Below are 25978 nucleotides of genomic sequence, written 5' to 3' on the forward strand. Positions count from 1 at the left end.
ACAGGGTTAAAGGGTGGGGAATTTAATCCAGAATATGTGTGTGTGTGTGTGTGTGTGTGTGTGTGCACGCACACACACACACAGTGCCTACTTATACTGTAAAAATTAAAATGTTCATTAGTCAAGGGATCCTGTCGCCCTTAGTTGTTATAGAGCTGACAATTCAAGTAGAGAAGAATAGATTTTTAGATAAGAAAAATATTACTTGTTCATTTAAGGCTTAGCGTTAATGCTTAATAATGATTTTGCAGTTATTAAGGTTAAGTCCACTTGCCTGTCATTTGATAATAACATTAAATTTGGCTCCCATCTTCATGGTTTGATTCCCAGGCAGCAGGCTTTCCTACTCATAAGTTAAAACTACCGTCGTTGGGAACACTGGACAAGCCCACTGGGCTTCCCTCTGCATTTCTGGGAATGTCTATGCTCAAATAGCAGGCCGAGGGCGGTCACCTGAGGTGCTCCACAGACAGGTGGCAGAAATAAGTGAAACTACCAGCTCCGTGTGCTCGCACCTCAAGCCTCTGCGGCAAAGGAGACAGTTTCCAGTACCTCCTTAGGATTCTGGTTTCATGGTTGCCTGTGGATATTCGACTCTGGAGGCTGGGCCCCATCTTACCTCCACCTTCTCTCCTGCCATAGTGGATCTCTGGGTCCTGAACCCCTGCTAGAGTCTGTATCCATCTTGTTAGCATCCTGAATGCCCACCTTGGCACGTGCTGCTGCAGAAGCCCCATGCCCCATGTTCATGAGTGGGACAAATGCGCACCATGAAGTGGTGAAAGGGGAAAGAAGAATTTGTCCAAGATAGCCTTGGAGTCTGGTTCAGGTTTCCTCCTTAGGCTCTGGGTGCCAGGTCTTCCCCAAACCGCACGGGGGCAGCAGAGGTGCAGTACAGGCTGTGCTGGGGAGCAGGGTGCTTGGCATTAGAAGGGTTCTGCTGCCCCCCATCCTGAGAAAGGCCTCTCCTCCCCTCTCTAGGCTGACTGTGCTGTATCTTTTTTTTTTTTTTTAATATTTTATTGATTTATTTAAGAGACAGAGAGTGAGGACAAGCAGAGAGGGGGTAGAAGCAGGGGGGTGGGGAATCAACTCCTGTGGAGCAGGGAGCCATACATGGGGCTGGATCCCAGGACCCTGGGGTCATGAACCGAGCCCAAGGCAGGCGCTTAACCAAATGAGCCACCCAGGAACCCCTATACTTTTTAACTTAAAAGAACCCCACATATGTAATATATTTTTCATTGCAGAAAAAAAAATCAGAAACTACAGTTAAAAAAGAAAAAAATGCAATCTTTTCGCTCAGAAATGTTTATACTTTGTAATATTTTATACATATGTATTTGTGCATATATGCATCTTCTTTTGTTAGGAACTTTCTCTGCTTAACAGAATACCCTGGACATATTTCCGTATCTGTGTATTTCTTTTTGTTGTTGTTTTTATTTTTATTTGCATTTATTCTATGCAGAATTTACTCCCGGGCCATAAGTTTTTGTTTCTTCAGTTTCTTCTGGGATATCATTTTCTTCTGTGCAACCTCCTCTTCTGGTTTAGGAACAATCTGCTCTTCTTCAGTAAGAATCATCTCGATGTGGCTCATGTATGGGTTAATCCGGCCATGAGCCCTGTAAGTTCTACATCGCATCTTGGGGGCTTTGCTCACCTGGATGTGCTCAATGACCAGAGAATCTACATCTAAACCCTTAAGTTCAGCATTACTCTCTGCATTTTTAAGCATGTGCGGTAAAAATCCAGCACTCTTCTTGGGCCACTGACCTGTGTCCAGCCCCACTGTTTGGCCTGTGCACCTACCAACTCCATCATTGTAGCGACGGAATGGCACACACTGCTTCTGCAAAGTGACATCTTTCTGATATGTGGTGGCTTTTCGGATATGCATACCCTTGATGGCCTGGGCTGTTTGACGTGTGTTCTTAAAGTGAACACGAAGATTTGAACCTCTTGACTTGTATGATTTTGTAGGGTTTTCTGGGTCCAGCAGTAGAGAACCATTTTCGGAGGTTACCTCAGCCCACTCCTGTACCTGTGTATTTCTACAGAATCTTTATTTCTATCAGATTCTAATGAAGAGCTATCATGTGAGGAACACTGACATAAGGTACATCTGATTCTGTGTAACAACAATCTGTGTTTTGCCAGTTATTTTCATCTTTATAAATAATGGCCATGGTGATTTCAACCCACTATTTGTTATTATAGGATATGAGTTATGGGAACATATGGCATATTTGAGCTTGGGGTCAGCATATCTCATGTTCTTCCCTGAGAGAGTCAATGATGATTTTCCTCTTTTCTTCTTCATGGACCGTGTGGAAGTTTTTTCCAGCATCTAGCCTAGTGAAACCTCCACTGAAGAAACAACCTACCTAATGATATTGGTGCCTTGCTGCCCCTTGCCCACCCTGTGTGTGTGTTCCCTCTTCAAAACTTACCTCTCCTGGCAGACAGCCCTTCTTTCGTGGTGCTGATGGCTGATACTTGACTGATCTTAGTCTTCCCACAGATGATCTTATCAGGGGACTCGTGGGGTCATAATTTCTAAGCAATTTTTAATATGTTTTAGCCTGAGAGATAAAGACATAAAAGCAGTGCTGTTCTCATTGAGGCGGGGAAGGGGGGGTCTGCATTCCCTCCAGCGCCTACCCCGTCTCAAGGGCCTCACCTTGCTCAGAGGACAAGGCACCAACTGCAGTGACTCTAATGTAAACTTGGTAATCTCCCACCCTGCACCTGTCATAAGGTGTTGGTGGTTTGGCCATGTCACAAGGGGAAACTTTTGGTCCCTTTGGTCACATAACATTGCGTAAGTGACACAGTGTTTGAACTAAATACAGAGTAGGCCTGGTGAACACACATCTCTGTTTGTGTTCCTGGTCATGCTTCTTAGAGAAACTGAAGAAACAAAAACTTATGGCCCGGGAGTAAATTCTGCATAGAATAAATGCAAATAAAAATAAGCATTTATTATCCTTTGGAGGAGGCTGGACAGACATAGGACAGCTGTACATGCACAGGAACCTGCGTCACTAGAGTGGGGTGGGAGCCCTTTGGAAGCCATTGTGTCCTATGACATGACAGGGTGGGAAAAGTGAGTGGATATATCCTCATTGGCCAAATTAAAGGAAGACTATTTTTACTCCCCCCGCCCCTCGGGGGAGTTTTCCATCTCTCTAGATGAAAATGAGCTCTCAGATTATGAGTCAATCCTGACTCTTTTGGTTTACACTAGACTTAGCAGCAGCCACCTAGCAGAGCCTGTTGTTGGTTTCTAGGTATAAAGACCCTTTTATCTGAGCTCAGGAAGCTACAAGAGGATGAGGATGGAGAGAATGCTGCTAACACTTCTGTAGGCTCACCCGGGAGCCTCTTGGGGCAGAGCCAAGCAGTGTGAAAGCACCTTCGCTCTTGCTCTGCTAAGGTGATCCACTAATTGCGTGCCATCAAGAAATGTGTGAGATGAGAGACAGAGAGTTTCCCAGGGGGCCTGTCTTCCTGCGCTCGATCAGGAAATACATTTTCACTTACAAAGTCTGGGCGAGGTCCGTGTGTGTGTGTGTGTGTGTGTGTGTGTGTGTGGTGTGTGTGTGGCTGCTAGAAGATCGTGCTGGCTCTTCTGTGCTCATCATTCACCCCTCTAAGCTGCAGGCTCTCTGGACAGGCCTGCCCTTGTCCCATTCCAGAGAAATCCTGTGCAGGTGACACACACACACTGCCCAGCCCAGCGGTTTTGAGTGCTGGCAGTTCAGTTGGCTCCTCTTGTTCCGTATTTGGTCTATTGCATCTGTAGGTCTGTGAGCTGCAGGTCCTCTCCTCCCGTGTGGAGCCGGGGGAGCTTTGACTTGAATTGCACCTTAGCAGAGACCATCTAATTTGCCCTCTACTCACTTTCTTTTATAGAAGGGGAAACTGAGCCCCAGTGAGGTTCAGGTCATTCAGATATCTAGAGCTAGAACAGGGACTAGACCTTAGCCACTTAATTTTTAAATTGGTCCAAACCTTAATTTTTCTTTTGCTGTGCCCCTTTCTCTCTCGAGGACCACTGCCTTTTCCCAGCTTGGGGCTAACTTAAACCTGCTGAAGAGGGCCTTGCTTTGGACCTGTGTTTCTAAGGACCCTGCTCTGGCTCCCTTCTGGCCACATGTCTCTCCAAGAGAAGAGTAGTCAGCAGGCCCAACGCGATGCTTGCATGTGGTGCTCTCACTGGACCCCTTCAGACCCCACCAGACCCCACCCTGGTACCTGGGATTCTGGAATTCCCTGCCCCAAGCGCCTGGGCCTATCTCCAGGGCCTGTGTGGATCTCTACCCCGTCTACTCCAAAAAGTACACCAAGCCACCAGAGGGCCTAAGCTGATGGGATGTGTCAGGACTGTGAACCTTGGCTGGTGTGTGTCTGAAATCCTCCGTGGTGTATCAGGTCCTCTCAGCTCTAATCTCTAACTCCACTCTTCTTGTTCTTTGAATCTATATACAGTTCCTGGTAGAGGTCTTTCCAGCTGAGTGCCCTGGGCTTTCACCTTTTTCTGCCTCTCCTCATTTGTTCACGTGAACCCTGAGGCTGTGCCCATTTGCCCTATACACTATTACCCTCTCCCACAGGTTCCCCTTAACTCTGTGGACCGACTGTAGCTGCCGATCCTGCTTGCTGCCGTCCACAGAGAAGCCACTAGAGTACTGGCAAAAGATGCAGCTTACCCCTCTGCAGAACTTTATCTGGCTTTAATTCACTTTCATCTCTCCATTATCTGTAACTTCTGGTTGTGTGAAGAGTACAAGCTTTCATTTTACGTGACCATATTTCAGACTTCAGTGGATCTTTGGGTACTAGACAAAGTTCCCCAGAGAGACTGGAAGGGCATTTTAATATAATTTTGTGGTTAAGTCAGCCATTCCTCAGCCCCAGAGAACATTCTAGAGCTCTCTTGTTCCTGTTCCTGGGCAAGGAGATAATAGAATATTTCAGAACTATCCTCTGGTCCCTGCAAAACCAACCCTTTGTGACACAGCGATTACACAGGAAGAAGGAGGAGAAAATTCATCCTTGGTTTTTTTTTTTTCCCATTTAAGCCAAAGCCCCATGAACAACCCTCAAAGCTTAAGTAAAAGATGACAAATAAATATGATCTATTCAAAAATTAGTATTTTAGCGCAGTGAGACTGTCATTTATTTGCATATGTGACACTTCAGTTTTTAAAAGTCTTGGAGATGGTTGGTGAGTCTCTTTACTATTGTTATGCAGTGTGTGGAACTCTGAATTGTATTCCCTGTATCCCAGCACCTCTCCACCTCCACCCCAGGACTTTGTGGTAGATATTTTAGCTTTTGGTCACCCTTGTTCTAACCCTCAGAAATTTCTCTAAATTTCTAAAAGACCTAACCCACAGAGTTTCTCTAAACTCTAAAAGACCAAGATGGGGTGGGAAGGGATTCAAGTGGGATATTTTTTTTTCTTCAGAAGCACATGGATGCTTAGCTCGTCCATCACAAAGTCATCTGCTTTCTACGTGTGCAGTAGCTAAGTGACACTTAGACTTTTTTTTAAAGATTTTATTTATTCATGAGATACAGAAAGAGAGAGAGAGAGAGAGAGAGAGAGAGGCAGAGACACATGCAGAGGGAGAAGCAGGCTCCATGCAGGGAGCCCAGTGTGGGACTCGATCCCGGGACCCCAGGATCATGCCCTGGGCTGAAGGCAGCGCTAAACCGCTGAGCCACCTGGGCTGCCCAAACGTAGACTTTTTGATTGTAATCATTTTACATTTTATGTAGTAACCCAGACATACCACAGGAACGTATACATCACACGCATAACTAGTATGAATGTTTCACAAATGAATGCTTACATACTATGCATGATGTCCTCTGATACCATGTGTTCTAGTTGATTGTTTCATTAAAAAATACACCAGTGCAGGGACGCCTGGGTGGCTCAGTGGTTGAGCATCTGCCTCTGGCTCAGGACGTGATCCTGGAGTCCCAGGATCGAGTTCCACGTTGGGCTCCTGCATGGAGCCTGCTTCTCCCTCTGCCTGTGTCTCTGCCTCTCTCTACCTCTATCTCTCTCATGAATAGATAAATAAAATCTTAAAAAAAAAAGTACACCAGTGGCAATCCAAGTGTCTTTACAGCTCATGGTTCATCATGGGGAATTTGGAAAATACTATGTTACTTTGGAAAGTAACGTAAGGATATGAAAAAAAGTTCCTGTATCTCTGTAAGAGTCTGACTTATCCGAGAGTGGTTTATACACACATACACATGTGCACACACACACACACACACACGTGCACCACACACTGTAGCCTGGCTAGTTCCATTTCTCAGTAAGGCGTGTTATAAGATTTCATGGAAAGTATGTCTATTGAGAATTCCTGGTTTGGAGCTTCTGGCACAGCAAGTATTTGGGAACCCTCACTTTATTATTTTTCCTGGGTTCTGGTTTGTCACTCCAGTGGGAAATTAGATACCTGAAAAGTATAACATGCAATTCTCTATGACCTTTTCCCACTCCCCCCCCCCCCCCCCGCCAATCTCTCATAAAGAAAGGGAACAGTAGAATACAAAATTAAGTGAAAGACAAAGAAAACCATGAGGCTGTTGATGTATTTCCCAGTTATTATAAGAGTATGTCTTGGCCTCCTGGCTACTTTTGAATGTTTTGCCCAATTTCTCTTGATATGCCTCCCGAGATCCAGGGTGATACTTTATTTTGGGCAAGGCTGGCAGCTGCCTTTGACTGCTCTTTTGCAAGGAAGTGTATGAGGACAGCCACTAAGTTTATTTTTACATCTCACCACAAGAGAAAATCCACATTTTCAATCAAGAATTGGATACTCCAATTTAACAAGTTGTGAAAAATCTCTTGGCCCAGATAAATGTTTGCTAAGAGTACTCCTTTCTCTAAATTGAGACCTTGCTCCCGGAAGCCCACGAATTCATTAAGCCATAATTAGCCACGGTCACTGATGATTTAAAATACAGTAATAAAGGGAAAGTTTATACTGGGCTTTGAATGCACTGTTGGGTCTGTCCTATGGGTGGCTTTTTATAGCTGTAGTTTTAAAATAATTCTTCCATTTCTTCTGATGCCTGTCTCTTCTTCAGCCAGCCCTTCGTGCAAGCAGGGTAACAGCTGTCATCCACACTCTCACTGCTGCAGGCCGTGGCATCTGTCCCAGTGGCTCCAGGGAGAATCGCACATCATCTCTGACCAGTGTTTCAGTTAGGAGGTCCCAGGCTGCCCTGGAAAGGGCTGGCTTCATCTGTCATCAGTGGAAAGAGACAGCAAGCACTCTCTAAAGGTGGCTTTGCTTCTAAGAAGCCCAGAGGACACCAAGAAGGGGGGGATTCTCTCACTATTTTGTGAGCTGATGAGGTCAAAGGAGTAAACTTTGATTAGCCGCCTAAACTCAGGACCAAAATAACTGGGTTAAAGTAATGCAACAGTGGTATCAAGATCTAAACTCAGCCAATCTCCTGCGCTGGAGCAGATGCACCAGTCCTAAGTCATCCTGTCTGCTCTTCTACTGTCTCACAGAGCGACAGGTCTTATAGTTTCCACTTTTCTAAACAAAGCCCAGATTTGACTTCAGACACCTGACATGGCACAAGGAGCACCCTTGATTCTTTTACCTGTCACGTAACAGTTTATCTTTGGCATACCTGGAGATGTGTCAGGAAATAAATATTCATTTGCCCTTATTGTTTTTATTTGTATCATTATCATGGAAACTTTGTTATACTATGTATGTCTTTGCCATTGGGCTGATTTTTATTGTGGCTCTGCCATCTGTGGCTTGGCCCCTGTTGATAGTAACCTTCTCTTTTCTCCTTCTCTTCTCTTTTCTTTTTTTTTTTCTTTTCTTTTCTTTTCTTTTCTTTCTTTTCTTTTTTTTCTTTTTTCTTTTTTTCTTTCTCTTTTCCTTTCCCTTCACTTCCCTTCCTTTCCTTCCTTCCTTCCTTCCTTCCTTCCTTCCTTCCTTCCTTCCTTTTTAGAGAGCTTGAGAGTGAGTGTGGTGGGGAGGGACAGAGGGAAAAGGAGAGAGAGAGAAAGAGAATCTTAAGCTGGGCATGGAGCCCAATGTGAGGCTTGATCTCATGACCCTGAGGTCATGACCTGAGCAGAAATCAAGAATCAGATGCTCAACGGACTGAGCCACCCAGGCACCCCCATAGTAACCTTTTCTTACCTAATGGTGGATGTAACTCTCCATCGAGCTGTTGTTGATATGATGTTAATTCACTGGGTTTAAGGGAAATCTGCCTAAGAGGTATTTTGGTTATTGATTCTATTAGGTTATAAACTTGGGTACCATGTTGTAGTGCATTGGAAAGCACAGAAACTACAGAATCAGGTTTTATTTACGTAATAGGTTTTCAACCTACTAGTTACATGTCTTTTTTTTTAATAAATTTATTTTTTATTGGTGTTCAATTTACCAACATACAGAATAACACCCAGTGCTCATCCCGTCAAGTGACCCCCTCAGTGCCCGTCACCCAGTCACCCCCACCCCCTGCCACCCTCCCCTTTCACCACCCCTAGTTTGTTTCCCAGAGTTAGGAGTCTTCATGTTCTGTCTCCCTTTCTGATATTTCCCACACATTTCTTCTCCCTTCCCTTATATTCCCTTTCACTATTATTTATATTCCCCAAATGAATGAGAACATACACTGTTTGTCCTTCTCCAATTGACTTACTTCACTCAGCATAATACCCTCCAGGTCCATCCACCTTGAAGCAAATGGTGGGTATTTGTCGTTTCTAATGGCTGAGGAATATTCCATTGTATACATAAACCACATCTTCTTTATCCATTCATCTTTCGATGGACACCGAGGCTCCTTCCACAGTTTAGCTATTGTGGACGTTGCTGCTACAAACATCGGGGTGCAGGTGTCCCGGCGTTTCATTGCATCTGAATCTTTGGGGTAAGTCCCCAACAGTGCAATTGCTGGGTCGTAGGGCAGGTCTATTTTTAACTCTTTGAGGAACCTCCACACAGTTTTCCAGAGTGGCTGCACCAGTTCACATTCCCACCAACAGTGCAAGAGGGTTCCCTTTTCTCCGCATCCTCTCCAACATTTGTGGTTTCCTGCCTTGTTAATTTTCCCCATTCTCACTGGTGTGAGGTGGTATCTCATTGTGGTTTTGATTTGTATTTCCCTGATGGCAAGTGATGCAGAGCATTTTCTCATGTGCACGTTGGCCATGTCTATGCCTTCCTCTGTGAGATTTCTGTTCATGTCTTTTGCCCATTTCATGATTGGATTGTTTGTTTCTTTGGTGTTAAGTTTAATAAGTTCTTTATAGATCTTGGAATCTAGCCCTTTATCTGATACGTCATTTGCAAATATCTTCTCCCATTCTGTAGGTTGTCTTTTAGTTTTGTTGACTGTATCCTTTGCTGTGCAAAAGCTTCTTATCTTGATGAAGTCCCAATAGTTCATTTTTGCTTTTGTTTCTTTTGCCTTCGTGGATGTATCTTGCAAGAAGTTACTGTGGCTGAGTTCAAAAAGGGTGTTGCCTGCGTTCTCCTCTAGGATTTTGATGGACTCTTGTCTCACATTTAGATCTTTCATCCATTTTGAGTTTATCTTTGTGTATGGTGAAAGAGACTGGTCTAGTTTCATTCTTCTGCATGTGGATGTCCAATTTTCCCAGCACCATTTATTGAAGAGACTGTCTTTCTTCCAATGGATAGTCTTTCCTCCTTTATCGAATATTAGTTGACCATAAAGTTCAGGGTCCACTTCTGGGTTCTCTATTCTGTTCCATTGATCTATGTGTCTGTTTTTGTGCCAGTACCACACTGTCTTGATGACCTGAAATCTGGCATTGTGATGCCCCCAGCTATGGTTTTCTTTTTTAAAATTCCCCTGGCTATTCGAGGTCTTTTCTGATTCCACACAAATTTTAAAGTAATTTGTTCTAACTCTCTGAAGAAAGTCCATGGTATTTTGATAGGGATTGCATTAAACGTGTAAATTGCCCTGGGTAACATTGACATTTTCACAATATTAATTCTGCCAATCCATGAGCATGGAATATTTTTCCATCTCTTTGTGTCTTCCTCAATGTCTTTCAGAAGTGTTCTATAGTTTTTAGGGTATAGATCCTTTACCTCTTTGGTTAGGTTTATTCCTAGGTATCTTATGCTTTTGGGTGCAATTGTAAATGGGATTGACTCCTTAATTTCTCTTTCTTCAGTCTCATTGTTAGTGTATAGAAATGCCATTGATTTCTGGGCATTGATTTTGTATCCTGCCACACTGCCAAACTGCTGTATGACTTCTAGCAATCTTGGGGTGGAGACTTTTGGGTTTTCTATGTAGAGTATCATGTCATCGGCGAAGAGGGAGAGTTTGACTTCTTCTTTGCCAATTTGAATGCCTTTAATGTCTTTTTGTTGTCTGATTGCTGAGGCTAGGACTTCCAGTACTATGTTGAATAGCAGTGGTGAGAGTGGACATCCCTGTCTTGTTCCTGATCTTAGGGGAAAGGCTCCCAGTGCTTCCCCATTGAGAATGATATATGCTGTGGGCTTTTCGTAGGTGGCTTCTAAGATGTCGAGGAATGTTCCCTCTATCCCTACACTCTGAAGAGTTTTGATCAGGAATGGATGCTGTATTTTGTCAAATGCTTTCTCTGCATCTAATGAGAGGATCATATGGTTCTTGGTTTTTCTCTTGCTGATATGATGAATCGCATTGATTGTTTTACAAGTGTTGAACCAGCCTTGTGTCCCGGGGATAAATCCTACTTGGTCATGGTGAATAATTTTCTTAATGTGTTGTTGGATCCTATTGGCTAGTATCTTGTTGAGAATTTTTGCATCCATGTTCATCAGGGATATTGGTCTGTAATTCTCCTTTTTGGTGGGGTCTTTGTCTGGTTTTGGAATTAAGGTGATGCTGGCCTCATAGAACGAATTTGGAAGTACTCCATCTCTTTCTATCTTTCCAAACAGCTTTAGTAGAATAGGTATGATTTCTTCTTTGAACGTTTGATAGAATTCCCCTGGGAAGCCATATGGCCCTGGACTCTTGTGTCTTGGGAGGTTTGTGATGACTGCTTCAATTTCCTACCCGGTTATTGGCCTGTTCAGTTTTCTATTGCTTCCTGTTCCAGTTTTGGTAGTTTGTGGCTTTCCAGAAATGCGTCCATTTCTTCTAGATTGCCTAATTTATTGGCATATAGCTGTTCATAATATGTTTTTAGAATCGTTTGTATTTCCTTGGTGTTGGTAGTGATCTCTCCTTTCTCATTCATGATTTTATTAATTTGAGTCTTCTCTCTCTTCTTTTTAATAAGGCTGGCTAATGGTTTATCTATCTTAATTCTTTCAAAGAACCAACTCCTGGTTCTGTTGATCTGTTCCACAGTTCTTCTGGTCTCGATTTCGTTGAGTTCTGCTCAAATCTTTATTAACTCTCTTCTTCTGCTGGGTGTAGGATCTATTTGTTGTTTTTTTCTCTAGCTCCTTTATGTGTAAGGTTAGCTTCTGTATTTGAGTTCTTTCCATTTTTTTGAATGGATGCTTGTATTAGTTACATGTCTTTGAGACAGTTTTTTAGTATCTCAGTGTATAGAGTTCCTAGAACTCAATCAGTGGGTGTTCGGTTACTGTTAATTTCCTTTCCTTATGACAAAAATGAGTGTTTCTCTTGAATGAATGAATATATATGAATGTCCCAGACTTGATTGGATCATAGAAATCTGTGTAGATTTGGGGATGGATGAGTTCAATCACCTTCCTTGGGTGAAGTCACTCAGAGTTGCTGATTGATGGGCTTCAGAGTGTCATCATTTCCACCATCAGTTCAGTTCACCTTCACTGATCTGAGTAGGAGAAGCAGCAGCAAATAGCACATTATGTCACTATTCCTTTCCACCAAAATTTCAAGCTAAAATTTCTATTTTTCTTATTATTTTTAAAGGTTTTATTTATTTATTCATGATAGACACAGAGAGAGAGAGAGACAGAGACAGAGACATAGGCAGAGAGAGAAGCAGGCTCCATGCAGGAAGCCTGATGTGGGACTCAATCCCGGGACTTGGGGATCACACCCTGAACCAAAGGCAGACACTCAACCGCTGAGGTACCCAGGTGTCCCTAAAAATTATATTTTTAAACTACATGTTTGTTCATCTCAAAGAGTTGGATTATAAACTGTTAGAAATCAGGGACCATTAAACAACTATTTTCTTTCTTTTTTAAAAATTTTTTTAAAAGATTTTATTTATTTATTCATGAGAGACACACAGAGAGAGAGAGAAAGAGAGAGAGAGAGAGAGGCAGAGGGAGAAGGCTCCATACAGGGAGCCCAATGCGGGACTCGATCCAGGGTCTCCAGGATCACACCCTGGGCTGCAGGCGGTGCTAAACCGCTGCGCCACCAGAGCTGCCCTAAACAACTATTTTCATTTGCAGTAGATTCAGAATATAATTATCTTGAGTTTGGAGAAGATGTGCTGCTGAATGCCAAGTAAACGGCCATACAATTGGAAAACATCAAGCCTTCCCTCTCCCCCAACCAGACTTAAGCAGCTCTTCTTCCGAACCCATAGCACTTTGTCCCGGTAGCAAGAGATCTCAACTTGAGGCTCAGACACTTTATCACTGGCGTTTCAGTGTGTCTGGTATGTTAGAGGTCTGCTTTCAGGGGATGCAAAGGAGCCTTCTGGGAGACTTTTCAGCCTAGGGAAGGGAGTATCAGGCCTAGTGTTCTCAGCCAGAAATTTGAAGGAAGGAGTGATTCCAAGTAATTTGTTTAATTGTTTTGTTGTTGTTGTTGGTGGTGGTGTTTTGGTTTGGTTTGGTTTGGTGTTTTGCACTGTAAAGGCAGGGCAAGCAGCCAGAACAGGCAGGGAGGAAGTGTAGGATGGTCATGGGTGAATAAGGTTGGTTGATAAAATATGGAAATGGTTTCACTTTAAAAATCACCTTAGGACTTGGGAGCAAAGGGAGATAGCTTTGCTAACATCTGGAAAGCTGCTGTCTAACCGAAGCCTGGATGGAGAGGTGCACAGAGCCCAGCTGGGCTTGAATACCTTGGGCTACTAGCTCAGGCTGCAGGAGTATCCCGTGGGAGTTGAGGTGCACCACCCTCCCACCCAAAGTGGCAGCTGTTGCTTCAAGACATGACTTCTCAGCAGCAAGCTAGGAAACTGGGAGGCCCCTTTCTATAGTGTGGCAGGCAGTAAAAACATTAATCAGTGCCACAGGAGGAGCCCAGATGGTGAGAGAAAGGGGTTTGTGCCCATTGGTCAAGTACAAGTATTCTCTGTGGGCTCACCTGTGTATCTGCTCTGGGAATCCCAGAAGACAGCAAGGAGAACCCAGTGAAGGCTTTGGGGCCAGCACCACAGATGGTGGTCAATAAAATACAAGCTACTGCCAGCCCCCTCTTAGCTCTGCAAGCATGAATGCTCACCCAGGAAGTGGGTGCATGCATGAGGTCACTTAGCACCCAGTCTTGGAAGTCTTATGCTAGCAAATAAGAATGGGGGAGAAGTGGTGGGAGAAGAGGAAAAAACTTGCTGTGTTATGTGATCATTTAGTTACGAGCTCTTTTTTTCCCTTTTTTTTTCTCAGCTTCATTGAAGTATAATTGACAAATCTGTTATTTATAAAGTATACATGATGATTTGATATATGCAGCCATTGTGAAAGTATTCCTCGCATTGAGTTAATTAATGCATCCGTCATCTCACATATTTACCTTTTTTGCTTTTAATTTTCTAGTGAGTGCATTTTAGTTCAACTCTCTTAGCAAATTTCAGTCATCCATTACGGTGTTACAGAGCATAGTTATTATGTTGTACATTAGATCCTCAGACCTTATTCATCTCATAGCTGAAAGTCTGTATCCTTTTACCAGCCTCTCCCTAGTTCTCCCAACCCCTAGCCCTTGGTACCTACTTTTCTATTCTGTTTCTGAGTTCAACTTAAAAATAATTTTTGGGGGGCAGCCCAGGTGGCTCGGCAGTTTAGCGCCACCATTAGCCCAGGGCATGACCCTGGAGACCCCGGATTGAGTCCCACGTCGGGCTCCCTGCATGGAGCCTGCTTCTCCCTCTGCCTGTGTCTCTGCCTCTTTCTCTCTGTGTGTCTCTCATGAATAAATAAATCTTTAAATAATAATAATAATAATAATAATTTTTTTAAGGTTCCATGTACAAGTGATTCCATATGGTGTTTTTTTTCCCCCGTTTGGCTTATTTCACTTAGCACAGTGCCCTCCAGGTTCATCACCCATATTTTCACAAATGACAGGCATGTAAGAGGAATTTAAAATAATCATACTCTCCGTATGTCTCAGCCTTGAGTAATATACAGAACACCTTTAGAGAACATGTTCCCTGAATATACATAAACCAGGTCCAAACTACATGTGGTTATACTTCTAGATAATAATGAACAACAACAGGGATCCCTGGGTGGCGCAGCGGTTTGGCGCCTGCCTTTGGCCCAGGGCGCGATCCTGGAGACCCGGGATCGAGTCCCACGTTGGGCTCCCGGTGCATGGAGGCTGCTTCTCCCTCTGCCTGTGTCTCTGCCTCTCTCTCTCTCTCTCTCTGTGTGTGACTATCATAAATCAATCAAAAAAAAAAAAGGAACAACAACAAAAAATGTACAAGGTACTAAAAAGACCTTCATTTTAATAGAATTTAAATTAATAATATTGGTTAATGGGATGAAAGGTTTTGTTTTGCTTAAATTAAATTCACCAGGACCACAAGGGGGTTTTTTGGTTTTGCTTTATTTTGCTTTTGAGTTCAGAAGGCCTCTGCCCCATGTGCTGTGGACTGCCCCAAATTCTGCCCCCAGTCTTAGCCAGCTAGCTGCTGAAAGCAGTGTCATCCTATGGCAAAGCCGTCCCTGCTTCGCTTACACCCCGGGACAATTCTTTTCATTGGCACTTGTCAGGTTGCAAGTTGCAAACTCTGGAAGACCAGCTTGTCCTTCTAGCACTTGAAGGCTCTTCAGGAGGTAGATTGTATCAAGAGGCAGGTTCTCTGGAAGAGCCCAGAACTCTGCAAATGAGTGATTTGCTGATGTTTCCCAATGAACTTATCTGGCTTTCTGATGTGACATCACAGCATGAATTTTTTGAAAATTTCTGAGACTCAAGAAGAAGCATCTGCTTATAAAATCTTTCCACTTTGCTATGTGCATAGGGCTTGGGAAAAGGGGTGAGGCAAGGAGAAGCTTCAGCTCTAGGCTGCTCACAACGATTTATCCCTGAGCCTCTGATTCAGGAGGCTGTAAGATCCTATTCTACGCCTTGGAGTGTTCAGAATTTGCAAAGAATGTCACCATCTGCTCTCTCTTTGACCTGATGTCATACAGACCAGAATATCGTACTCTCATCCCAAACCCTTTCCTTTTAAGGGTATGCACAGTTGTCCAATTTTAGGGAGAGGATAACTCGTTTTTGCTCCTGCTCCTCATCTCTTTCTGGAGAAGGATCAGAGTCTGTATGGGAGGATGGTTGCCGAGCTCCCTGGCTCCAAGCATAAATCCAGTTGAGCAGGCTTCTTTGCTCTGTTGCATTTATTGGGCTTCGTTTCTAACTGTAGCAATGCTGTGAGCCTTCAAGGACCCGGGGCTTGAGGTGCCTCTGGCTGTTTGCCTCCCTGCCATTCTTGTTTTCCCTCTCTTTCTCCTCAGATTTGCCATCTGAGTGACTGTTGCTCACTGATACTGCTTCCATTTCCAATGATGGCCACCACCTGTGGCCACTCCTTCAGTTCTCTGGGGCGTTTTCTTCTCTTTGCTTTTTCCTTTTCTTACATCTTCTTATGTCTAGTGGGTAAATGAGTTCTCCTTGTACCACTATTACCTGTCCATCAAAATGTTCTTTTTGGTTTTTCTTTCTCAGTGGCTGACAGACAAGTTGCAGCATGTCAGGGATAATTCGGGGCATTGACCTCTTACTCAGAACAGCACAAGAATTGGCCAGGCTGTTAAAGTGGGCTCATTCCAAGCTCTGGGAAGCTCTGCAACATGGGGGCCCAAAGGCACTGGTGTCCGTATTTCCCTCCAAATGAGACTTTCCCCTCGCTACTGTGTTCAAATTCAGACACGAAGCTATGGCAGCTTCACTGGAAATTGGGGGCAGAGGTCACCTAAAAGCATTCGCCTCCATCTCAAATCTCTTCGTGCCTTTGATTTGTCGTGTATGCAGAACCCTCCTGCAGCAGCTGCAAAAGCTTCAGACTTTGGTGATGGGCAAGGTTTCGCGCACCTGCAAGTTGGCCGGCACACAGACTGGCACGTGCCTCATGGTGAGTTTCCCAAAGGGACAGCACCACACATGCCCTGGCCTACCTCCTAGTCTCCAGTCTCTCCCCAGCTTGCCCAGTCCAGGCAAGGTTGGAGGAGTCGTGCACCTCACTCTGAGAGGAAGTTTCTTTGCTGTGACGTTCCCGAGGTTTACCTGTTGGCTCAGCCCAGCCTGGTGAAGGGGAGCCTGTCTCCCTGGACCTCCTGGGTGTTGCAGGGCTTGAGATTTGCTGGAATTGAGGATCCTGGAATTGACAGCTCCCTGTGTTCTCTCCTCCCCCTGCAGGTGGTTGTACTATGCTTTGCTGTTGCATTTGGCAGCTTCTTTCAGGGCTACGGGCCCTATCCTTCTGCCACCAAGATGGCTCTGCCCAGCCAGCACTCTGTGCAGGAGCCGTATACAGCCTCTGTTGGTAAGACAGCACTCAGCAACTCGTAAAGTACCATGCTGAATTTCCCTGGAGCTTTCTGAAAGTTCAACATTCTGAAGGAAGTCTGAGGAGAAAGTCTAATCTTTAAAAAGTGGTCAAAGTGTAGCTTCTCCATTGAAGGGGTGGGGTCTGGTGCCCAGGCTTTGGGGTCCCTAAGGCACCAGTGGGAATTCTCTAGAGCTTGGCAGAGTCACTTCACAAGCTCTTGCTCTATGTTCCCTAGCAAATTCTGAGGTGTCCTTTTTGAGCTCTGATAAGGGGGAGGGATGTGGATTTGGGGATGAGTAAATAGAGGGGGACATTAAGCTTTCCATGACATTTTAAAGGACCTCCTGTATTTCTGCTTCCACTCAGTGGAATTGTATGTTACCATAGTAAGAATTCGTGAAATGAATCTGTCCGTCTTACACGACAGTATGGCCAAGATTTACAGACTCAGGTGTTAGAGAAGTGTGTGATAGCCTCGCCTAGATGGATGATCCAAGCGTGCAGGAAATAATGAAGTGGCCTCTGGGGACCGTTATATATACGCGAATACACATATCCACTAATAATAATGAGTGTGGGATTGGGGATACTGGCACACTTTTTGCAGTTCTGAAAGGTCTCTGGTCTTCACCAGGTGGTTGTAGCCCTGCCAGGTTTATGACAGAAATGCTAGCATTTCAACCAAATAATTTCAGTGATCTCTTGGGAAATTCTTTTTTCCCTAAGGGAATGTATCTGTAAATTTAGATGGAAGCCAATGAGAGCAGAGTTTCTGTGTTGTAGAAAATTTGCTACAGAGCCATCTAGCTATGCAACTATCCTATAAAACAAAGAAACTGTCTCTGTCATTTGATTTATGGCTTTGGCTTTGTGGCTTCTCTCCGGTTTCTAAATGAAAATGCAGTTTTCCGCCCTTGTACCTTCTCTCCATGCAAGACCAACTCATTAGAAATGTTTCTTATTTTAGCTGGTCTGGACATCTCCAAGTATTTGACTCCATTCTTCATGAATTGTTTCCCCCAGATGGTTATGGGTGGGCAAGGAGGGGAGTTTTATTTTCAAAGCAGTGGGGGTGGCAGTTTGCTTCATGTTTGTTTGCTTTTCTATTGTTCTTCCAGCACTGTATAATTGGTATAATTTTTCAATGCACAAAACTCTGAAACCCTGAAGCCTTAATGGAAAGCCAACTCTAGCTGGCACCCTCAGTTCTGGGCAAAAGGACCCACAAATTGTCATCTGCTTCCAGCCCTAGGCATTGAGTGAGGGGATGTGATAAACCCTGTGGTCTCTCCCTAACACCTCTTATTTTGCTCTGTCCTCAGTGAGATCCAGGAATCTGCTGATCTATGAGGAACATTCTCCCCTGGAGGAGCCGTTGAGCCCAGCCTCGGCTGGGGAACTTGGGCATTGGGACAGAGGGTCCTCCCTGCTCAGGGCATCAGGGTTGGAGACCAGGCCTGATGTGGATCTTCCCCATTTCATTATCTCAAATGAGACCAGCCTGGAGAAATCGGTGCTGTTGGAGCTACAGCAGCACTTGTGAGTCAAGTACACACACAGATGCAACTCCTCTAATGATGATGGGTTGTGAGTCAGCAACCCGGAATGTGGGGTGTAGACTTTCCTGTCCAAACCCTGGGCTCTTTCAGGACCTATTTTCAGGACCTGGTACTCTGGAGAGTTTACTACTTGCCAATAGCTGCTCTTAGTAGACACGGGGTGGGGGTGAGGGGAAAAACCTAGGGTGAGCTGCCCCCATGTCTGCTTTGTCACTGGGGAGCTGGCCGTGGTGCCTGCAAGGAATGGCAAAGGGCTTGACTCCCACCTTCCTCCCCATAAAGCCTCATAAGTAAACACAGAGCCCACCTTAGCAGTGTGCTTGCTATGCAGGTACAGCCTTAGGACACCTCCCCTACCTTCCTTCGAACTAGAGATACATATATGTTATGCTATATGTTCATATATAGTTTTATGACATATATAAATAGCATGTATTAATTATATATTTATGTTGAGGGGCATCCTTTGAGAGGCATTGCGCATAGGCATGTTTCCATGTTGAAAATAAGACTGGGCTCCAATTCTCCATGAGTTGTTTCTTTAGGTAGTTGCAGGGTCAGGGGGAGTCTTTTTGTAAACATAAAGGCTTATAGGATGGCCAGATATTGTTAATGTGCTGGGGGAGGTTCCTGAAAATGCCAAACAGCATGGGTCTGCATGCACACTCCTGGTTACACATGCTGTGGTTGCTGATCGAGCTTAATTCCCCCTTGTGCTTCCCAGAAATGATGCTATTCCAAAGCAAGTGCTCCCCAGCTTGAAGATTCTACTTCGGATTCCTCAGCTTTTTTCCCCTAAAGCTGTGGGGAAGGTTTATAATTGCATGTACTTTTATATGTTTACATTATACCTGCATATTTAACATTTACCAGCACTTACTCCCTTAAGTACTGTACCGATGTGATATATAAATCCTTTTAAATGCTGTAAGAGTCTAGGCATTATTATTTATTTCCATCACAGAGAAATTTGTAGAGATGCCACTGGGAGCTGTAGAAGACTTAGCTGCTTGATTACATGGCTCATACCACAAGTCTTCTCCCATCTTGGCTCAATATTCAGGGGCCCACTGAAAATCTCACTTGTTCTGAGGTGTCTCCCGGATACCAAAGCCCTCATAGCCCTCCTCCGAGTACCTAGAGACTTTCTAGGCTGTTGTACAATTTGATAACATTTATTTTCTGTTACATGTTTAGTATTATTTCAGGTTAGCTTTTTTTTTTTTTAATTTATCTGAATTATTAGTATTCTAGACCAGGAATCGGACTCTATCCTTTTATTTTCTTCTTTCCAGAGCCTAGCATAGGGCTCGCCATCATCAGTAGATACATTCACTTAAAGCAATTTGTGGCAAATCAGCATCAAGCCACAATGCTTATCTTCTGGGTTGGGATGTCTCCTCTTGGGTTGGGATAAAGGGAGGAACACGACTGAGCGCATGGGCTGGTCGCTGGAGACTGGGAACAGAGGGTTGCTAGTTGGTGGGAAAAAGAGGAGAACCCACTTGGGCTTGCCCGCAAAGTTGTAGTCATGCAATGATTGTGTCCTATGCCCAAGCGTGAGAATCAGAGTTGTTAGTTGGTGACTGAGATTCTTTTCTTCTTTTGGTATCTTTCCAGGGTCAGCGCCAAACTGGAGGGGAATGAGACACTAAAAGTTATAGAACTCGACAGAAGAGTGAACGCCACCTTCTGAGGAGGCTGTCTCCACCTCCCTCTTTCTCTTCACTCTGCTTTCACATCCCCAAATCACCTTTGTCATAAGCTTTCCCTTTTTGCCTTTTATCTGGACGAAGACATGGACGAGCAGTCATGGCTTTGGATGGGAGGATAGCCTGGGATTTCCACCTGCAGTAAGACAGCTCCTTCCCCTCCAACACATGCCCCCCTGAACAGGGGAGCCCGTGGCATCCCTCCCTCCCTCTTGCTTACTGACATAGGAAATTCTTTTAGGATCGAGGCTGGGATGGGACGAGCAGGCTCATTTCTACCAATAGTGCCAAAAAGATACAGCCTGATTTTCACTGTGGGTTGTGACCACCTCTCTGAAGACGAGATGACTCTTGTTTCTATGAGACCCCAGACTCCAGCCACAAAAACACCAGGATGCCTGCTGGGATCTGGCAAAGCACTGACTGACGTCCTGCCTTCCTTGGCCTTGATCTCCCATGTGTCTGCCCCCCACAGCCCCTTCAGTGAGTACCCCTGCCACTGGGCCCCTCCCGAGCCCTCGCACATCGTCCTCCCCGCACTGGAGCGAGGGCTCCCCTCCCCATTCTCAGGCCGCAAGTGCAATGCCTGAAGGAATCAGGCTTCTCTACTCCAGGCGAACCTGCCCCATCTTGTTGCTTGTAGGACATCCCCACAACCTGCGTCCCCACACACCCATAGGTCTGCCTCCCCAGCTTCTCCTCCCCATTTGTAAATAGTATTTATTAGCTCGCTGAGGCTTCCTGCTAGCAGCCACGCTGAAAAGATCTGACGCCTCCCTCCAAACTGGCAGTGTTCTGTTGGCCTTGGGACCTTGGAGGGTACCCTAAGCCGTGGGATCCCCAGTCCTCCAGATGCCTTTTTTTCCCCTCTTCCTCCTGTTCCTCCCTCCTCCTCCTCCCCCTTCTACAGCTGGAGGCCTATAATTCTAATTGGGAAATCCCCTTAAGCTCTTGTCCTCCTACAGAATGGAGTCAGAGGGAAAGATGGAGGGATGCCTTAATCAGGTCTGTGGCTCTAGGGTCAGATGCTTTTTCTGTCCTGTTCCCATAAGAGAAGGGAATCCTTGTCCCTGATAACAGGCGATTTGGACAACCTGGCTGGCTTGCCTCTCCACACCTGCTCCTAGTGCCCTCCTCCCCACCCCCCTACACTTCTGCTTTACCCTCCTTCTGCCTCAACACAGGGGGTGGGTCTGAGGCCTGGGGTGGGAGCAGGTGACTTTGTTTAGTCACAGTCTTACCTTTTGTGGTCAGGTTTGGCTACTTTGCAGCTTACCCAAAGAGATACAACCTAAACCCCCCAACCTACTTTTTTTTTTTTTTGTAATGATTAAAAGTAACTTTTATAGCTAAAAAAAGAATTCTTTCCTCTTTCATAAAAATAAGAAATGGAAATTACCTTTTTATTGTATAGTGTAGAAGATTCCCTTTCAGTGTTTTCCCCTAGCTTGTGAAAGATATTGTGTAATCTTTTTTTGCTTATTATTTCTTTGCTTATTATTTTGTATTTTATTTTTAGTAGTAGCTGAAGGTCCTTTAGCTTTAACTCCTCGCTTGCTCTCTCTCACTCTGTGTTTGGTCTACACTGTCATTGAAACCTGCACTTACACAGGATTAAGCCCTCACCTGGGCCTTCCATTCCATATCAGATGCAGGATTTGGTGTCATTAAGCATTTGCCATCATACCTCATAAGCAGATCCCTGCTTTGTCTGCCTTGGTACACCTGGGGCTCCCTGGGAGTGGTTCTGCGTGCTCTCTCTTTCTTTTTCTGCTGTGGTAGAGAGGGTTCCAGACCAGGGGGGATGCCAACTGTGTCTTCTTGGCTGTGTGTAAAGCTGGGTTGGGGCAGCTGTCTGCAGTCTCACAACCCCTTACTTTGGCCACGAAGAGCAGAGGCCGTCTGAGCTGTGCGGGAAGGGGGGGTTACCAGCGTGCCCCCCACCCCTGGCTCTCTCCTTTCCATTCCCTCCTTCTCTTCTGCTCTAGATCTTACTGGGCCTGGCTGCTGTCAGGTAGCCATGGGCTGCTGCCGACCCATCCCTCTCTTTAAAATACCATATAATTACCAGGCAAAGGCAGCCTGTGGGGCCCTAAGAAGGTAAAAAGAATGAACTCAAGTAGGATTTGGTCAACGAGAAAGGAAAGGTTTTATAAGTAAGGGCAGACATGTGAGAATGGGTCAGCCTATCCACCTGCTGCAAGGGAACCAGATCTGGGTCAGCCTACCCACCTGCTGCAGGGGAACCAGATCAGGCTTTGAAGGCTCCTAGATCAGCCAGGGTGGGAGAGCTGCTCTTCCGAATGAGGCCGGAGAAGGGAAAGGCTGGCCAACCTCCAGTCTCTGCCCTTAGTGTCCTGAGGATTTTATTTTCTGCCCCACCTACCTTTCCTTGTCATCCCGTTCTGCAGACCTCCACACGGCAGGGTGTTCTCTCTGGGAAGCCGTTCTTCCAGGACTGAATCTGTGTCTAGAGACAGGAGACATCCACTTGGGAGCTCAGATGGCCATGTTCAGGGGGTTCCAAGAGCCAACCCTGCTCTGTTTTGAGAAAAACCTCTGCCCTGCACTCCCTGCTTCGGCAAATCAAGGGAACTAAAGATTTACCTTTAGGAGGATGCCATGGGGTCAGGATGATGTAGAGGAATCAGATAATGCCAAGTGATTAAGGGCTGTGTGCTCGTTGGCTTTTCTGGGGTGAAGCCCTGCTATAGACCAGTCAGCAATACCTGGTCAGCCCTGAAGAGTTCAAGCAGACTTTCAGACTTGAGTTTTGAAAGGTATGAGACTGTTAGCATCACTATGAACCCTAAATAATAAATAGGTTACTCATTAATACATTAATTATATTTTTTGTCATGTGAACAACGTTTCCTCTTGCCTCTCTTTGATTACCCCGGTGAAGGAGGTGTCTTGCAAACATTCAAAGAACAAGCACTTTTTCACTGGCTGAGCCCCAATAACCCAAGCCCCCCCAGCTTGGCCCTTTCCCCAGCTCTTGACCCTATACTTAAAAATGGATGCTGGAGATGAAAGGCCCCAGTGCCAATTTAAGAAGGAATTTCTGTGAAGTGTGAGGACTCTAGAGCCTCGATCACATAAAGAGAGTGTTATGTAAAAATCTGACAGCTGAACTAGGTTGCTCCTTTTGTGTGCGTGGGGGTGGGGTGGGGGTGGGGGGGTGAGGTTTGACACCAGCGTAGGCAAAATTAGATAACTTTTTCACTAATAAAAATGATATTGATTCGGAGAACTAATTTGTAGGTTGTGAAAGAAGCTTGTAGCTCAACTTATTTACAAACCAACTATAATTACCACGTTTTTTTTCCTTCCTAAATCTCACAGTTGAGCCTGAATGCCAAAGGAGGGCGGTGAAGCTCATGCGCCCATAGAGCAGGAGTGTTGAAGTGATTCATCCTTATTCTGGCAGCGAGGCGGTGTCCAGAATTCTGGTCACATGTGTTTCATTAAAATTTGTCAACACTTCATGGCTCCTTTCTTCCATGTCCTCAGACCAAGCAAAACCACAAAGAGAGAATCGGAGGCCTCTTGGGGCCGGCTCTGGAACACACATGTCCTGTAGGGTGTGTACTTGAGCATGACGTACAAATTGAGACATCCCGCTCTTGGCTGAGACAATGGACCATCGGTGCTGGTCTTGCTGACATGGGGAGATGGAGGAGAAGGCTTTCAGAGCTATTGCCCTTGCATGCTTTTCAGCTGAGGCAATTAGGGGAAGGGTGATAGCCTGAGCCCCTCTGGGAGGCCAGTTACAGGAGAGACTGAGTGGAGGAGCCGGAGCGGATTTCAGGTTTCCCACGCAGTCAGCTAGTCAGTCGTAGGACTTTTCAGTTTACTGAGGCAAGAGTGCTGTCTGGAGCCCTAGCGATTGTTGGGCAGCTAAGGGGGCTGAGGAAATTTCATCAATCATTAGCTATTCCAAAGACAAAATACCGGGTCTCTCTCTTCCCCTCCTGACACATACGCACAGTCCCCTCGTGTCTCAAACCCTGTCTTACATGTGCCTTATGCGTATCCTCCAGGATGACCGAGGCCTCCTTCGTCCCTGGGAGATTTTACAGCTAGCCTTGCAGTGTTAGACTGAAGTGAGCGTGGGGACAGGACTTTTTCCAGAGGCCCAAAAATGGTTTCCTAAAAGTGAGCCATGGTCAGATTTGCCCATCAGGGGAAAAGAAATAGGGTTCGGTCCATCAGGAAAATCCCACTCTGCCAAGCTGCAGTCACATCAAAACAACAGCAAGCTTGGATCAAAGTCATCATAAATCGTCACAGCAGAATATTTTCTCAGGGCCAAGGAACCTGGCACATTTGACGATTAATGCCCAATCTCATGGTGGCCACAGAGCCTATGCTTAGTGCAGGAAAAAATCTAGGTGTGAGTTCATTTTGTCATTTTGGGCATCATAATTCAGGAAAGCTTTATTTTTGTCTGCGTTTTGAGAAGAGTGGGAAATAATATTTCTTGAGCCCTTATTCAGTGCTGGGTATTGTGCTTCATAAATTGGCTTTTAATTTTATGGACAGAGAAAACGGCAACTAGTTACCAGGAGATAGATCAACCCCTGAGGGATACAGGGAAGTACAGTTCATGGGTTCAGCTGGGCAGATTCCTCTCTATGAACTTCTAAGGTTCTCTGGGCAGGAAACACGGTGTCTGCTCCCTATGCTGGCCCCGCCGTGCAACCTTCAGTTCTGTGCTTCCTGCTGGAAGTATCCACCAGATGTTCCTCTCTGGTCTTGTGCATCCAGTGTTCTGTGAATTCCAGCTAGCAGGCTTTGCATCCTGGAAAAGAAAAACCAGGGGTTTTAGCTCCATTCCTCTGCTCCTGTCCTTTGCTCACCAGCTAGGTGACAACATGAACTTTTTGCACCATGAACCCATGGCCTACACTGCTTAGAACCTCTCCCTTCCAGATAAAATGCTTTACAAGTCTATGGAAAACACCAGCACACCTTGACAAAGCATGAGGGACCCTGTTTAAACAACGCTGAGCAGACCCTAGACTATAATCAACCATGAGCTTTAATGTCTATGCTGACAGGCTGGACTGCTTTCTCTCTTTTGTAATAGTTCTATAGACCAGCAGTGTTTAAAAGATTGTGAGTCTATTATCTGTTGTATTGTGCTTGGGTTTTTTTTTTTTTTAATGGCTTTTTATTTTTTATTATAGCTAAGGAAATACCAAAAATTTCAAAAAAAAAAAAAAAGGCTTTGTAGGATACTTGTACTTAGTTTGGGGAAAAAATGAAATTGTTATGCTTTTGTATTTCCATTTCTTGCAAATAAAAATATTTTTTTCTTAAATAGTAAAATGTGGTCCCGTCTTTAAAATCCTGGTCATATGGTTCTAAAAGCATTTTGCTTTTCTTATGAGCACGGCTTTTGTACATGTGCACCTAACCATTCTTTTCTGATTATCTAGTTGAACTGACAGACGAACCTCCAACCGGCAGTTTGTCTGATATCTTAGCCCTGAAATCCAAGCCTTCGCTGGAGGAATATTGAGAAACCTAATTGTTTTTTCAGTCACAGGAAGAGAAACAGCATTCTCTAGAGATTTTTGCAGCCCGACTGCTGTGTTCATTGTCTACTACAACTATTCACTAACTAGATTACGGAATTCTTCGAATTTGATTCTGCTTCCCCTGTCTCGGATGCTGGGGAATGATGATCTGGGCTTGAGCCAGGAGAGAAGTCTCCTTCTTCAGATGGACAGTTGCAGGGGATGCCTAGCCCAGCGTCGTGCTCCAGAAATTCTAATGAAATGGTTGATAAAGGTCAACGCACTCAAGCAGAATCATCATCATTCCATTGCAATTTCAGCGTTCAAATTTAATTTTCTCCACTCAGACAGAGTGGGGCTTCATTTAGCCTCAAAAAGAGAACCCAGGATGTTAAGAGATGAAGGCCATGGACAGTACTTACCTGCAAAGAAACCTACCTTTTTCTT

General features: G+C 44.9%; 1 protein-coding gene across 1 annotated transcript in view; it reads left to right on the top strand.

The window, feature by feature from the left end:
• Nucleotides 1–25340, top strand: part of CREB3L2 (cAMP responsive element binding protein 3 like 2) — a 120021-nt gene extending 94681 nt beyond the window's left edge. Inside the window, exons 9-12 of the mRNA XM_025984495.2 lie at nucleotides 16219–16318; nucleotides 16603–16729; nucleotides 18058–18274; nucleotides 19915–25340. Coding sequence (XP_025840280.1) covers nucleotides 16219–16318; nucleotides 16603–16729; nucleotides 18058–18274; nucleotides 19915–19990 — 520 coding nt within the window. The 3' untranslated portion in view covers nucleotides 19991–25340. The remainder of the gene's footprint in view (nucleotides 1–16218; nucleotides 16319–16602; nucleotides 16730–18057; nucleotides 18275–19914) is intronic.
• Nucleotides 25341–25978: the final 638 nt, after the last annotated feature.

The sequence above is a fragment of the Vulpes vulpes genome, chromosome 7 (assembly GCF_048418805.1).
Source record: "Vulpes vulpes isolate BD-2025 chromosome 7, VulVul3, whole genome shotgun sequence".
In the NCBI taxonomy this organism is placed as follows: domain Eukaryota; kingdom Metazoa; phylum Chordata; class Mammalia; order Carnivora; family Canidae; genus Vulpes; species Vulpes vulpes.